This window comes from Populus trichocarpa, chromosome 4 (genome assembly GCF_000002775.5).
Source record: "Populus trichocarpa isolate Nisqually-1 chromosome 4, P.trichocarpa_v4.1, whole genome shotgun sequence".
NCBI classification, from domain to species: Eukaryota; Viridiplantae; Streptophyta; class Magnoliopsida; order Malpighiales; family Salicaceae; genus Populus; species Populus trichocarpa.
Genome location: NC_037288.2, coordinates 11,581,485 through 11,598,626, shown reverse-complemented (window position 1 = coordinate 11,598,626; position 17,142 = coordinate 11,581,485). Strand labels below are relative to the sequence as shown.

The 17,142-nt window shown below is 33.3% G+C and overlaps 1 protein-coding gene across 1 annotated transcript; it reads right to left on the bottom strand.

Annotated features, from left to right (window-relative positions):
• Window positions 1–6,163: 6,163 nt before the first annotated feature.
• On the bottom strand, window positions 6,164–13,056 carry LOC7463036 (pescadillo homolog). Its single transcript, XM_024600066.2, has 13 exons — window positions 12,890–13,056; window positions 12,732–12,817; window positions 12,391–12,639; window positions 12,187–12,312; window positions 11,941–12,025; window positions 11,745–11,855; window positions 11,122–11,215; window positions 10,674–10,960; window positions 9,949–10,056; window positions 9,645–9,766; window positions 8,917–9,136; window positions 7,673–7,879; window positions 6,164–6,450 (listed from the first exon to the last, which is right to left on the bottom strand). The coding sequence occupies exons 1-13, from the start codon at window positions 12,920–12,922 to the stop codon at window positions 6,373–6,375; spliced, it is 1,806 nt and encodes a 601-aa protein (XP_024455834.1). The 5' UTR covers window positions 12,923–13,056; the 3' UTR covers window positions 6,164–6,372.
• Window positions 13,057–17,142: the final 4,086 nt, after the last annotated feature.

The following is a 17,142-nucleotide window of genomic DNA, read 5'->3' as shown; positions in this document are numbered from 1 at the left end:
GTAATATGCAAGGAACATTTTGATGTGATTAGGGATGGGATTGAATGAAATAAAGAGAAAATGTTGCAATTAGCTGGAAAAAAAATAAAGATCCAAGGACCAAATTAAAAAAAAATAGAGAAATTGAAGGACCTTTTTAAAACACAACTTTTATTTATGTTAAAATGATATCGTTTCATATTAAAAAAAAATGTTTTAAATGAAACGTTGCATTTCACTCTAAGAAAAACACAAAACAACGTCGTTTTATGCATGGATTTAAAAGAGTACATTCTCTTTCCCACATGGTGATTATGCAAGTCTCTTTCTTTCTCTTTTCTTCATAAGACTTTGGCCCTAATTTTCTCTCTCTCATGCCTCCCACAAACACCAAACAACGCATCACTCCTCTCTCATGCATGTGTACCACGTACTCAGACCAAAAAAGGTTGTTTTGACCCTATAAAACTACTACAAAAAAGTGGTGTAAAAAGGTAGGAAAAAAAAAGTTTTGGCCAAAAGTACAACCACGATAAAGGGTTGAGAATAACCTAAAGGAACCGATGGCCATGATCACGCCATTAAGAATGACTCTAGGAGATCTCATTTCGTCTATAAATAGAGGGGGAAAACAAGGAAAAAGAACTCAAAAAAGGAGAAAAAATCCAAAAAACAAAAAAGAGAAAATAGAGGAGTTTGAGCCTAGAGAAGTGACTAAACTTGAGTTAGGAGGCAGGGAAAGAGATAAAATAAGAAGAAAGAAAATAAGAAAAAAGAAAATAAAAGGTGAAAAAACTTGTCTCATTCGAATATGAAACCACCTTTAAAACTAAACTAAATCATGACCTAACAATCTAAATACACCACCCATAATAGTTCAACCACTTCTAGATGAAATCTTATGAGCTTATAAGACTACTAAGAAAACCTTCATGAGAAAAACAACTTTTCTCCTAACTTATGGTACGAAGGCAATAAGATTTATAAAAATAGGGTCCCTTGTTACACTTTTCTTATTAGAGAAATGAGTAAGATATCAAAACAAACCTAAACCTAGTGTAAGAAGCCTAATTGGAAGCATCTATGAGAAATGAGGTGTTCAAGCATAAAACAATTAGTTATCACAATGCCAAAGTTAGAAACAAACAATTCAAAATAGAAGATTGGTGTTTAGAAAATCAAAAGTAACATGCAACAATGAGGGAAGGGGAAAGCTAGCCTTAAAATAGGATGGCATGTTCAAAGACATAGGGATAATTAAAGCCAACATTTATCATCTTCGAGATATGGAAGGAAAGAATCTCTCACTTTTTCTTCTTTTTTCTATTCAAATAAAAAAGAAAAAAAGAATCTCCAGGTTTGGCACTTAAACCACTTAAAAATGTATTATCAGTAGGCATTTTTTGTATTTTTTTTTTTAAAAAAAGAAAAGGTCTCCATCATTTTATCTCCATAAAATAACACTCTTACCTCTTATTATTTATTAAGGTATCTTTGTACAATATCTCAATACCTCTACATGCTTTTAACATCTGAAGTTCCTTATAATATTCATGCACTATAACCAAAGGACGAACCAATTACTAATGCTCAATCTCTCATCACCTAGTGGATAATGCTTGTAATTGAAAAGTTTGCAAAAAAAAAAAAAGCCATACAACATAAGGATAGGTATGAAAAAATAAAAAGAACGCATAACATGATGTAATACCTCACTAGTAATATTCACATGGAAAACCATCCTCCTAATAATGTTCAAATACTCGGAGAAGCTAGTTTTGCATCTCATCTCTATATTCTAGGAATTGTGATATTTGTATGAATGTGCACACCATACTTATATCTTTTACCCCAATCATTATAGGGTTATCCCTCAACAATAATCTCATGGCATCTCTATATTCTCCCATGCATGTTAGGCCAAACCGTAATAATTGATCTTGAGCTGAGAAGATGAATTGTCTGTAGAATGTGAGATTCTTAGGAAGGGTCAAATTGTAGTAGTCTTAGTTTAATAAGAGACTAGTATCAAAGAATAGGGCTTCATATGCACATCTCCTCTTATGTGTAGCCAATCTAGTATCAGTAACATTCACATTTGTATCCATTTATTCAGAAGACTCCTTTATCTCCCCCTTGCTATCTTTATAATCTTCTCTATAGTCTTTCAATCTCCATTTATGTTAATGTCTCTTGCATAATGGTGAAGTTTCCTTGCTTGTTTTAGAGAACCAATACCGCCTATTATCATAAATTAGAAAGTATTAGAGATTAAGGTAAAAAAAACACGTACCCTACTCATTATCCTCTAATAAATATCCCCCAGCCAAGTGTATGATGTTATACTGATTAAGAATACATTGTAATTGATTACATGATAACCTTTTAGCTTTAGTTAAGTAAGGTACAACATTGTACTCTAATCTAGGGACTCTCTAAGACACATGACTTCCTTATGCTTTGATATAAAGTATATGTAACTCACAATCAAGATTGACACAATCCTAAAAAGCCAAAAATCAAGTTTGATAAGAAGTGTGACATAATGATTACTTAAACCAAGGCACCAACACTATTTGAATGAACCCCCAATCAATGATTAGTGAATCTTGAACAAGATGTATAAGGAAGAATACCACAAAGTCCGTTATACTTTGATAAGTTTGATTGCTCTTTGTTTAAACAAAAAGAAGAACGTGTTGCTCCAAACAAAACACCAATTTTTTTCAATAATCTATGGATAAAAAAGAAATCTAAGTTCAAGCTAAATAACCCTATTTGTGCTAGGTAAAAACATCTTAAATAAGTCTAAAAAATAATAAAAGAGTATTAGTCCAAGTAGAAAAAAAAATCTTAAATGAACTAGGAAAATAATGCAATTCCTGCATAGTTTCTTCTAGACCTTATCTATGTTCAATTGATCTGAAATTTTAACCCAATATAAAACAAGACCTCTAAAAAATATTAATAAAATTTCAGCTCAGTCCAATGGTCGGATAAATAATTATGCTTGTTACCGTAAAATTATGTAATAGAAAAAAATCAACTCAAAACCAATTTCAACTCTCTCAAATAAGCATGGAAATCTTTGGAATAGCTATTACCCCTTAGTTTTCTTGTAAAAGATGGAAACTTCTAAAACATTATTTCATTAAATAGCATCAACTCTCATTTCCTTGTGTAGCTAAGATAAATAAGGAATTCTTGTAAAAAAGATTTTGGAACATTAAAGAAATTCTTGCCACACTTGGAAACTATGTTGTTGCCCATTAAAGATCCTTAAAAAACTAAGAAAACTCATAAAATTAATTGTTGGATATCTTTGCATTATTAGATAAAGAATCCTCTCTTAATAGAAAACTCACAAGTTAAAAGGCAACAAATAACAAAATTTGTATTGCATCTACGGACCTGTATCTCAAGACCTTATCAAACTTCAATTGACTTGATATTTTAACTCAATGTAAAAATGTATGGAAACTCTAGGTAAGATTTCAGTTCGATCTAATGATCAGATTGAGAGTTATGCTTGATAGCGCAAAACTAGAAAGTATGCACAATTACACTAAAATATAAATTTTTATGTTCAACCTCTTTTGGATCGTATCAAACTTCTTGTAGACTATAAAAGGAGATGGGTCTTGTGTAATTAATAATGATACATTTTCCCTTCCATTGTTTTAATAGATGTTAATTTTCCTTGAAAAACTCCTTCAAGGGACGATTGGAAAGCCGGTAAAAGGTATACAACTAGGGCATCCCCAAGATCCCTCAACACAGCCCCAGTAACTTACAGAAATTTTTTAATACCTCCACGGATGGAGTCTTTCAAAGATGTTTCATGAATTTTTAGAATGTAAAAAGGATTGGCCAACCATTTATATGTAGTTGGCTAAAACACATTTTATAAGTGAAGAATACATCCTTGACAAATCTTCTAACGTGGAGTTTATATCCATACTTAAATAGACAGAATGGAACAAATATCTATATCTCTTATGCATGGTACACTTTGGTTCCTTACTAATCCTCAATCGATATTAACCCTAGTATAGTATTAGGATAGTGATTAATATTAATTGGTTAAAAGCTGGTCTAATCTATCGCCTTGAACAAGAACCCTACTAGCTTTTACACCACCTATAGCATTATTTGGTTAAAATCCTTGACCTCTCAACGAGGAACCACTCGTAACACTGAAAGTTTTTTAAAACCACTAGGTGAGAATGGATATTTATTGAACCACAACCTAAAACAAGATATGACAACTGTTATTTGGTCACCTCTATGGACCATAAAACCCTAAACACCTACCCTAGAACCCAAGATTTTTAGGTCAACGCCAAATAATATTTATGCTGATGCTACCACATCCCTCTTGGTTATACAAAGTGTCAGTATGACATCACCCGATGCTATTAAATTATTAGTGCGGCATGCCTTGTTTCATAAGGCATCACCTCTATACAACTCGTCTTTTTAATGGTTATCATAAAGAGGGTCACACGTTAGTTAGTTCCTACGCAAATATAATTCATGTTTGATTGGTAAGTTATGCCACCTTTACGGTACCCATAGGTTCCTTGCTGACCCTCTCGTGAGAGAGAGAGAGAGAGAGAGAGAGAGAGAGAGAGGAAGTCTAGCTGAGTAGCCTGCTATTAATCTATTATTTAATTTATAGACATTGGCCCTAGTTATAGTACCCTCGACATTGTCTGGTCCGAATCCTTGACGTCTCGACAAGGGACCCCTCTAACCACCAGACATGACAACAGTAGTTTGATCACAAGTATTGGGCTACAAGACCCAAAACAGCAGCCTAAAGAAACAACTTGGCAAGGCCTAATAGCCCAGGACTTTTGGTAAGAAAGGAAAGGAGAGGAGGAAAAAAGGGAACGCCGAATGATGTATATGCTCGTGTACTGCCACATCCTTCTTGATTTTACAAATTGTCGGGACGACACTATCTGACACTACTAAATCATTCCTTGTTTCATAAACTATTTTCCTTCCTCATTTTCAGAGGATCCCTGCCTATACAGGAGATTTGATTTTGTTCAAGAGCGAAAAACAACCACAGAACAAAGATTTAGTCCACCAAACAATCATAGAAAGTGAATTGAAGTTCTCACAACTTCATCAAATGTCAATTTCTTTATGTGACGACTCTTCTAGTTCTAGTGAATCAATGCATAATTCATGAGGATAGTTTTAATGTTTTTTGTATCTCGAGTTTGGCTGTAAATTTAGTTCTTGTCAGTAAGTAAAGGATATTAACAATAATAAACTGACATTTTGCTGGCCAACTATTTATTTTATTTTTTTAATAAATTGATATTGAATATTGCGCTATGACATGCATTCTTTTTTTTTAGTTTAACGTGGGTGTCCGGGCCAGCTTATGCGCACCTCGACTAATCCCACGGGCCCTGAAGTTAACGACCATGTAAGCTTTCAGTAGCCATCATATGAGCAACCACAGGGCTCGTACCTGAGACCACAGAGGAAGCAAACCTCTTGATCCCAAGTTCTTACCACTGGACAACCACCTAGATGGTTGCTATGACATGCATTCTTGGATCATGGGAAAGTTGTGGCTAATTGAGATTAAATTCAATTAACAGCTCTCAGTTCTTCCTGTTACCAAATTACACGCATTCATTTAATTATAGAGTAGCATTGCTATTCATTCTCTCCATGAGGTACATTTCTTGTAATTTTGACGTCTTCTTTAATGGTATTATTTCTTCATGAGTTACAAGTTCAACTCCTGTGATAACCAAGTGATAAAAGATGGGATAGTTTTTATTATTAAGACATTAAAAAAGCTAGGATAGCTTAGTTCACTTCACAAGAGATCAACTAGTGTCCAGAACAGGCCCCATGGCTTCTAGCCGAATGAACTCCTGTTCAGCTTTACCTTCCATCTGCTAGAGAATAATCTTGTCGCGCACCATTCATTTGCCGCTCTCAATCCAGCTCAACCACAACACTACAAGCTATAGAATTTGATTCAAATTTGTGAGGAACGGATTCGGTAAGTCACTCTTAAATTGGTAAAGGAAACTGATTAACTAATTGGTTGTGTTAACCCAGGGACGCAAAGGATTGTTTAACCCCTTATTTTCAATTAATTAGAAGTAAACCAAAGCATCGGCCAAGCATAGGATTACTGGTGAGCAAGTGAATAAGAAAAAGGCGCTAAATATTTAGATTTTACATTTTTAGCTGATTTAAGCAACCTTGGTTTCTTCATAAAAACAAATGATGTAATGTATATTGGGGCAGTTCAAGTTTTACACTTCTCAAGTCAAATTTACTAGCTAACAAAACTTCAAGTAACAAAATCCACCGACCCTTCAATTGTGGCCCACATTCACAAGCCAGCACCCTTCAGTTTTCTGAGCTTTTCAGCTTCTTCTTCCGCTCCTTCAGCTTGCTAATGCGAGCAGTGTCCCGTTCCTTCCTTTTCTGAAAAAATAATGGGAAGAAATACATCAATGAACGAGACTTCATATTTCTCATGTTGTCATCTTGTAAGATAAATGCAGATAGCATGTGAAGACTTGAAAAACAGAAGTTTCTCCTACAAAACAAAGTTTCCTTGACCAACTGGCATTTTCAAATCCCTATTAACTATTAAATCATTCTCCCACCTTATAACAGTACTCATCCAATAGTAAGTTTGTTTGAAACAGCAGACCTTTTAAGTGAAGGAAACGAGGATCACAAAAAAAGCCATTCAGAGAACATGAATCCAGAGATTGTCCACCAGACCAAAGAAAAATAGCACCACCAGGAAAAAAAAAACTCGACATACAGAAAATCCAAAATAGCAATCTTATTATAAATGTCAACTATAGGAGAATTCAATCACAAGAACGCTAATAGGAACTTGCTGATCACCATGGTGCCAGAAGTTTTGCCACTGGCCACCATGATCTAGAGTAAACAAATGTATTCTCTAATAGTAAAATCAAGATCAAAGCTTGCATGATAGACTGCAATTGATAATAAAAAAAATAATGCATGCCAAGGGGCAGAGACAAGTGCTAATTTGTAACCCAACTGAATCTTAGAAACGTAGTTATATACTAATCAGATATAAACGTTTTTTGCATGTGTTTTATTAATTGACCACAATAAAATATTTCCAGAACTGAAAGATTGGCATTTCCAATGTCCAATCCCAAATTACAGTTACATTCAAAGAACACTTCGTCGATACGCTGACATTTTCCATCTTATTTTGTCATTTTGCACTGTCACCTACAAAACTTTAATGTCTTCCAGTGTCTTTCTCTTTCCCATGCTCTTAAATTATCTTAGATTTAGACCTTATTTTTTCTGTCAAATGCATCAACATTTAGTTACAAAATTTTGACTCAAGACTTGATGTGCTCCTATCACAAGATTGGTCATCATTTGTTTAGAGAATGTGTAGCTTCAACGTTCCAAGTTTTGCAATTTTTTTCCTTATTTTCCAATCTTTTGTCAAGTTTAATTATTTTACTTGTGAAACTTCAAATTATATTTACTGGGTTTATATGAATATAAGAAGGTGGTTCATCAAGTTACAATCTTCAGTAATGTGATTGATCATTGAATGACACCAAGAAAAAATTCTTGGCTGCACCATACAAGGCTACGTCAAGAAATAACTAGAGTAGAACAGGCGATTAATCAAAGTTACCTCAATAGCTTCCAGAAGGCCCCTCTTTTTACGTGACATCCCTAATTTTGACATTGTGTCAATGTCCTCAGCAATCTGTTTCGGATCAGGGACAGACTCTTCACTAGCCTTTGCATCCTCTTCAGAGCCCTGCTTGCTTTTCTTCATGACTGCACCCTGAAGTTCCCTTTGTAGCTCTTCATGGTACTGCTTCTCAAGAGTCGCCATCTGCCATTCAAAATGGGGTTATGTCAAATGCCATGCAGTGCAAAAGGACATGTGCTAATGGAGGGGGAAGGGGTAGGAGAGAACAAAACTGGATCTGCAAATAGCGTTCACTCAGAAAAATGAAAAACAGGAACCAAATGTGAACACATCACTTTCTAACTAAAATTTCCTGCTGTGTAAGTTCCTCCAGCCTAATATGTGGCAGACTTTTATGCTGCCAGGTGTTAGATGTCATTAATAAATTAAATACAACTATTCTCCACAATAATATTGTAAGACGCCTTAAAAAACAATGGTAGGGCTTTTCCTCTCTTCTCACCATCTCATAACAAAAGAAGAGGAGAAAACTCCAACTTCCAATACTCCACAAAATGGAAAACTTGAATTTCTCTTCGACCAACTATAGCAGAGTGCTTCACGTCTCACGACAACACAATTGAAATCAAATACTCCAGATTTTTTCGATTCAAAGCACCAAATAACAAGTTTCAATTTTCCACCACAAACAAATGCCAAGCATGATGATTAGTAGACCCATTAATCTATGTCTATCTAATAACAAATTGATAAATTCATCAGAAAGAACATTGCTATCTCTTATATCAAGAAAATGGTATTGTACCAAGAACCCTTGTTTTGAAAGCCCACTTGAAAGTAAGATTGACAAGTATGTCACCTCTGATATTTCATACCAAAACCTCACAAACAACTAAGTGCACAAGCAAGTTGCCCTGCTCTATTATGGGCAATCAATTTCTTAACTATGTCTAGCACAGATTGTTTTATAGAAATGGTGCAAGGGGTGGTTCCTTCAAGACATAAAGGAATAAGTTACAGTGTCACTATATCGTTCACGTTGTAAATAAAATAGGAAACATAAGATGCTTCCACACACCAGCTGACAACAGATCCAAAACCAATTGAACCTGGAATGTAGATTTTTGGCACATTTAAGGCAGCAGGAAATCCTTCCTCCTTGATACACTATCAAAGTTGTCCACTGGGCTACTACTTCAACTATTCAACAACATACATACCTTTTTCTTTGTCTTCACAGCCTCATTAGCCTCTGCTCGACTAATATAACCTTCAACCAACAAATTTTGAGGATCATCTAAATCTTCCTTTCCTACTCCAGGCATGGGAAGGACTTCATTTTTGGCAGCAGCCTGCAAGCGTTTGATAGTCTCTGCATAATCAGGAATATAGCCTTCTGCATCATTATCAACAAAAGGCGACAGGTGCGGGGGAGGAATCCTGTTAGCAGAACAATCACGTCAAAAAAAAGTCATAATTTTTACATTAAAAGCAGAGACTAAGCATCAATCCCTTATAAATGCAATCTATAATAGAAGAATTGTGTCTTCAGTAGCAACAAATGTGGATCCCTGCAATAAGTTTTATTTGTGACATGATAGAAATGCAATCAATTACAGAACATAGCAACTGAATGCTGCTTGTCACTCTATAATAGTGCATAAGATCAAATAATAGGGAAGTCGACACACTTAAACAACGGAAAAGGATTTCAGACTGTTTTTCCCTTGTTTAAGTGGAGAATGTTTTTCCCTTGTTTAAGTGTATCCACTTGAACAAGGGAAAAGAAGTGATCCTTGTGAAATATGATATCCACGCAATCAATATTGCAGAACATAGGAACTGAATGCTGCTTGTCGCTCTATAATAGTGCATAAGATCAAATAATAGGGAAGTGAACACACTTAAACAAAGGAAAAACATTTCAGACTGTTTTTCCAAAAATTACCTTCCCACCATATAAGCTTCAGTTGGCAATATGATCCGTGCATTAATGCAATCGTAAATCCACTGTGGCTGAACATATTCTCTCGAAAGGTATTTATGACCTTGGGTTGGCCTATCAACAATCTTTAAAAAGGAAAACACTGAAATTAGGAACTTGAAACTCATGTCCATAAAACATTGAAGTGAAAGTATGCACGCATGAATGTGGATGATTCTAAGCATTAGCAACGGGTAGGCATGTCCATGTGCATGTGCTAGTGTTGTAAGTGTATGCGGCACCCTTGGTTTAGGAAAAAATAACAAACCTGATGAGTAATGCTCTGGTCAGATTCCTTATATGGAGCAGCTTCCCCGTCCCAAGAAACAACCCCACCAAAAGCAGGAATTACAAAGAGCAATGATTCTCTAGGAACCTGAAAATAGAAACAATTGATATGCCATGAGTACAAGACCCAGGGATTATCACAATACCAATCCATTTGAATGGAGAAACAGTAACCAACAATCACACAATGAATAAGGAATTATCATTCAGATCTGTATAAACAACCTCATACATGGCCAAACTATCATGATTAAGTAAATATGTTTCCACAAAACAATGTCTGTTCCTTGACACCTAGGTTCCACAACTTTAAAAATATGTAAATGTACACCCGTGTTTTACGGGAATAGACATCCTCCGCTGTTTATTTAACATGACCTTGAACAAAATTGAAACAAAATAAAAGGTATATGATGTAATAACTGGTTGATATTTTAAAACAGAAACTTAAGAACTGCAATTGAGCAAAGATTTGAGCGCTTAGAAATTATACACTATAAACAGATGGAGAGCCTAGATTTGAGCGAGGACAATCAGAGTATTGAAATTAGCATTAGTAAAACTGTCAAATGAAGCAAGGAAGAAAACACAAGAATCCTAGACCACAAAAAGAAACATGTATGTTCTGAAAATAGGACTTTACATAATGCTGCCCCATCAACAATAAAACATAGTATGATAATAGCAATGAACAATCCATCTCACCTCGCGACCCAAGAAGAATTTCATATTCTTAAAGAGCCTCCTGCACTCCTTTGTATCTTGATCATCTTCATTTTCACACTCAGTATTTTCCATCAGGTGCATCAATGCACCGGGTTCGTTGGAAGGAAGTTGATGCTGAAGTTGAGCAAGCCTTAGTTCAGACTCATCAGCCTGCATCTCCTTCTCCTGAGCCTCTAATTGCTGTGATGTAGATGAACTAGCAGCTGTGGGTTCCAAGGTGGAGGTTCTGGAGTTAGAAACAATGTATCTTGACAGCGCATAGAGATCTGCAGAATCAATAGCAGTTCATGATATGTTAAGCACACAAAAGAAACAGAAGCCATAGAGCATGGCATGCAAAAAACATTATTAACAGATAAATAACACAAAATTGGCATCGCATAACAGAACATGGAAATTTCTCCCTACATGAAAAGACAAGGCATACCTGATGCTAAAGCTTCCAGCTGGGGATCAAGAATGGGTGGATACTTCACATTTATGGAATGATAGAGCCTAAAATTGACAAATCCAAGGAGAGTCTGCACCCAAATAAATAATAAGTAATCGCAGGAAAAGATGGCAAGCTAAGAAAAAGCAATGCTATCCACAAAACAGTACTAAGTTAAATCATCAGCTAATTTCCAAAGGTTGAGACATCAAAGGTTGATCAACAATGGGATTTAGCTTGTCTCTTATTCCCAGCTTAGTGGGCACCTTCAGCTTCTTTTGGTTTATGAGACAGCCATCTGAAGGGGGGTACAAGGTTGTTACTTGTACAATGTTTTCATTAATTTCACAAGCTGAACCATGAAAATGTGACTTTAGCTAGCCAAAACTTTTAACCTTTCTTGCTGTATGAAAAAACCATGTGAAAAAACGAATGCATCCTTATCCACAGAGGGTTTCAGTTGATGTTCTTTTTGTTTCAATAAGCTTGTTTAATGTCATATTAATCCTCCTATTGATATGGTCTAAAGTTAACAAACAAAGGATACCAAATGCAAAACAATCAAGGAGACAAAATATAAAATAGAAATTAGTGAAACCCTGCATTCATAAAAGTCTCACCTCATAAAACTCCAAAAAGGTTAACATAACACTGAAGTTGACATCATCTGGCAAAACTTGTTGCATTGCATGAGGAGTTAACCAAGTGATCTTTTGACCCTCAATCTCAGCCTACAGAGTTTACAAGAACAACTAGTAAGGAGGACATGATGCACAATCACAGATACATCAAAACGACAAGAAGAATCTTGTATACCTGATAATATATGCCCTTTACGGAAATGAAAACCTTCCTCAATTTATAAGTACGGGAAACATAAGCTTGCCATTCATGACTCAATCTAGCGAAAACAGAAGATTGAAAATCAGATTGAAACATGCATGAACTGTGAATACAATGATCGAGTATTCTTTTAATGGGTATCCAAAAAAATTGTAAACTCAGACCTCTGAATTCCTACCTAATCGTTTAAAAAACAAAAAAAGGGGGGGCAAATATTACCTCCTACAATTATGTATGAGTTCCACATCAATTTTTGCCCTCTCTACAGCAGGTAATGCTGCAAAAAGATGCACCATGGTTAAACAATCATCCAAGTCTCTCAGCGCATCAACAAACTTAGGAAACCTGCAACCAAAAGCATAAACACGTCAAAAACAGTAAAACATTTAGCAGCCAGGAAGCAAGCATGCAGAATTCACGAACCTTTCTCTAACAAGCCTGTCTAGCTTGTAAGTGGGTTCCCGAGTTCGAAGAAGCGTGGCAAGATCAGCGTTCTTCTTGGCCTCAGCTTTCTTTATCTTCTTCTGGTAAGCCCTTATGTCTCTAAACTTGTCGAGTAACGGTTCATGTTGAAGGAAAGCAACATCCTTGACATGATAATAAGTATGATTATTTCCCTTGAACTTCTTCTTTGGCTCTCGAGGGAATATACCTTTTAGAATGCTTAACCTCCTGCAGTTTTTTTTCCAAATCAATCCTTACTTTAATTTTACAACCAAGATTTATTACATTTGATATTTATTTTTAAAAAAAAACATATTTACCGGAAAAAACCTAGCGTGACTTGGAGCTGCTTAATAGCTTGAGACCTGGTAACGTATCTGGCAGCGTTGCCTTCCTTCTTCTTACCCTGCAATGGAAAAATGGTTAAATTAATATAGGTAGATTGCTAACTGTCAAGTTTAGGGAGTTAAGTACTAACCGGAGGTCTGTAATGCTTTTTCCTTGCAACCATGGTTTTGCAGACAGACAAAGCTTGAGCTTAGCGGAGGCGAGGAGGAGGAGGGGGCTGCTGCTAGGGTTTTTGTGTGCGTAAATGAAAAGGAAAGTCTTGTCTAGGGTTTAATGGACTTCGGGTCTTATTAGGTAGCGTGAGGTGGGCCGGCTTAGCTATAGTTTTTAGACCCACTCCGTTAATTATATTATAGAGAGTCTCAGTTATTTTTAAAAAAAAAACATTTAAATTTTTTTATATTTTTCTATTATTAAAAAAAGTTGATTAATAAAAAATATTTTTTAGTTAAAGAAAAATTTAACTTGATTTTCAAAAAAATATTTTCTTTTTATTTTGGACGCAAAACATTTTTTGTAAATGTAAAAAATTTAGAAATATCATATTATTTGTTAATTATATCAAATTTGATCTTCAAACTTTTAATTACTATATATATATTTTTTTTGAATATTTTTTTCAATTTCATACCTTAGAATTTTATTTTTATATTAACTTTAATCCTCATTTTTATAATTATTATTTGTTTTTCCCTTATCATTTTTTAATTGAAATATTTTGTCTATCAAATGTGGTCCTTATTCTTTTGATTATTATTTATTTTATTTGAAATAATTTATGAAATGGTAATTATTATTATTTTAATTTCTTTATCTTTTCATTTTTTTTATTTATTAGATTTGATCTCTATTATTTTTATTATTATTTATTTTATTTGAGATAATTTATGAAATTATATTTTTTTTCAATTTCATTCTCATTCAACTTTTTAATTTGTAAGATTTGTTCCTCGTTATTTTAATAAACTTGAAAAAAATAAAATATTAATAAGTTATTTTTCAGCTCATTTTCCATGACATAACCAAACATTAGAAAATGTTTTCCAACTTATTTTCCATTACACTACCAAACATCGGAAAATAATTCATTTTCCCGAAATTCACTTTCCAAAAAAAAACTACTTTCCAGCAAACAAACGGGGCCTTATCCGAATTCAAATAAATTATAATTAACTCTGATAAATATTGAATTATATATCCCAAATCAATCAAGATATTGTTGTTAAAATCACAAATTAATTTTTTTTATTGAGGATAACATAATCTAAATTTTTAAAAAAATTATTTTCATATTTATGTGCTTGATTTTAGTCTTTTGATATTTAATATTATATGAAGTTATTTTTATATAAGTATTTATAATATTCTATCTTTCTCCTAATTTGTTAATCATGTCACAGTTAACATGAAGATTATAAAACTTAATTAGTCTTTCTCAAGTTTTAAAAAATAATAGAATTTATTAGTGCTTTTCAACATGTATCTTTCATTATTCAAATTAATAATCACTTCAATAAAGAATATTCTCAATGAAAAAAAAAACAAGAAAAAGGGTGTTTCCATATAAAAATCATCATATGGATCTTCTTACAGTTAAAGATACATGGATTTATCAAATATTTTCTTAATTTTTGATATTATTGTATAAAGAAAAAGAAAGAAAGAAAAACTTTTCCCTTAATTTTAGTATTTAGAGATAATTTTTCAAGGCACCTAACTTCTTTAGTCACCATGTGTGAACCCTTGAAAAATGAAGGGAAAAAATAAAAAAAATATTTTGGAACAATAAAATGGCTCTTAGAATTAGTGGATAAGAAATTAATGAGGTGCTTTGAATAATAAAACAAGAAATTTGAAAATTTAGCGCAAAAATCGCTTATTGAACAATTTTATACTATCTAGTATAATTTTCAATCAGATTGTTGGATAACAATGCAATTTTACGAGAAGTCTTAAAACATATTATTTTATAATGGGGTAAAATTTTAGGACGATCAAAATTCGGGAGGACTGCAAACAAAATAACGATTGTAGGATAGAAGTAGAAGGTGCTCATTAAGGGCAAAATGTTCTCTTTGGCTTAAAAATAAAACAACTCAGCCTCTTCTTCATTCTTATAGTTGTAGTTCTAGAGAGAAAAAGAGATAAGGATAAAAAAAGAAAAGTAAGAGCAAATTAGCCAAAAACCTAGAGAGAGAAGGCTTAGATTAGACAAAAACCAAAGGTTAGGAAGTGTGAGACCCTAAACAACTTAGCAAGCAAAGAATTAAGAGTAAAATAAGTGGGGGGGGGGACAACAAACTCACGATAAAGAGGAAATAGTTGGAGGAGTTGATAGTTGAGATTTAGTTGAGTTCTTAAATTAGGGTTCTTAAGTATGATTTGGGGCAAATGTGGAAGTATTGTTGTGGCATGTAAATAAGATGTAAAAGGTTGTGAATGGGGTATAATATTGGATAATAGAAAGAAGAAAATGGTGTTGTTCTTTAGTGCTAAGTGGCCGGCCAACTTTGGAGAAAAATGATGGAATTATACATCAAGAATATGTTTGTAAATCATGTGAAATTATTGTGTATTGAGGTGTTGTATGGTGGATTTAAATGAATTTAATGAATTGGATTAGTGATTACTTGAAATAAATGCATTGGAATTTTTAGACAAGTAAAAAAATAGTTAGAATAATGTGAGTGGAGTTAATTGGTTCTTAGAAGGTTGTAATTAATAATGTTACTATCTACATAACATAACAATGGTTTTGAATGGTGTGAAGTCAAATAGAAATATTTAATGGTTTGTAAATTCATAGCCAAAACTAGACAGTTTTGTCCCTTACATTCCAGAGGACATTAGAGCAAGAAAATGATAAATTTTGGGATGGATTATATCTAGGGATGTTAGCTTTACAACGGGATTGGCCTAGCTCAATTTATAATTCTAGAACTCCATATATATGTTAAAATTTGAGGGGAGGTCAAGCTGGAAACTATACTGACAGTTTTGATAAACTTCTATAATGGGTAATTTAGGTGCGTTAATGGCAAAATCGGGTCTCCCTTCCTTCAATGAAGATGCAATTTTGTATCTTAACTTCAGAAGGAATCAAGCCACGTTCGAAATGGAATTCTATAATCTTGGTTATGATTTTAATGAAGAACAATGTTCGTGAATGATTAAGTAAAGTTGGCAAGAAATTGATTAGCTTCTTTTTTGTTTATAGGTTGTTTTTAATATAAGACCTAATTAGAAAAGGTGATAAGGATGAAATTCATACATGCAATTGTGTGTATGCGCGCGCATAGTATAAAAATATCTATCTTGTTGAGTGAACTAAGAGGAAGAATTGAATGGAAAAAAAATCGAAATTAAAAATTTGTTGAAACTTTAATGTAAATGATGAAATCATTGAAAGAAATCAACATAGATTATTATTATGTGGAATTTACATTGAATAAAAAAATAATGTAATATACATGTTTGTTGGTATAAGAGGGGCCACAAGAGTTGTACGATAGCAAGGCGGTATTGGTAAAGCATTGACTGCATGTAGGTACTCTATCTTTGCTTATTAATTTGGTAAAAAATTATGTTAAATTTTGTGTTATCTTTACTTTTTTATGCAAAAGAGATAGTATATGCATAATGTTACGAATGAAGAAAATCATGAAAAAAAGAAGAAGAAAGGAATGATCGATAAGTAATTTAGTTATGGAAACTAAAACTCAGTCCGGCTTTTGGACGTAGACTGCTATTAATTATGTGAATATTATTGGAGTCACCCTAATAAATGGAAATAATGAAATCATTTATTATATATATATATATATATATTTTGTAGGATCTTCTCAAACTGCATGATAGAGTTGACCCGGTTTATAGTCATCTTTTGTTATTAGGTAGACCAAATCTCATGTATATCATTTTGTGTATCTTTAAACCGAGGATTAGTATTTTATACAAATATGTTAATATGTTGCATTTCACTTACTTAAACTAAATTAGTGTAAATGTTGTATAGTTTAGTATTAGTTAGTAACCCTATTAAATTATTTTAGTCTATCCTTCTTATGTTCCTTAAATTATTATTATTATTATGAAAAAGAACTAGAATGTTGATTAATTAATTGTATGGTGATTGTGGTAAGTTTGGGAAAAATAAATTGTATATATATCTTGCTTAAAATGAACTGAGCAGCATGAAATTGTATATATATCTAAGGTTGTTGTGTGTTGAAAGATATTGTTGCAGGTATGAAATTGAAGAACTGAAACAATAAAAATTAAAGGGAAACTCTACTGAAATGTATTTTTTATAAAAAAAAATTAGCTCTAAATTTCAAAAAGCATGTTAATATATAATTGAGTTATATTAAATATTTGGGTTGT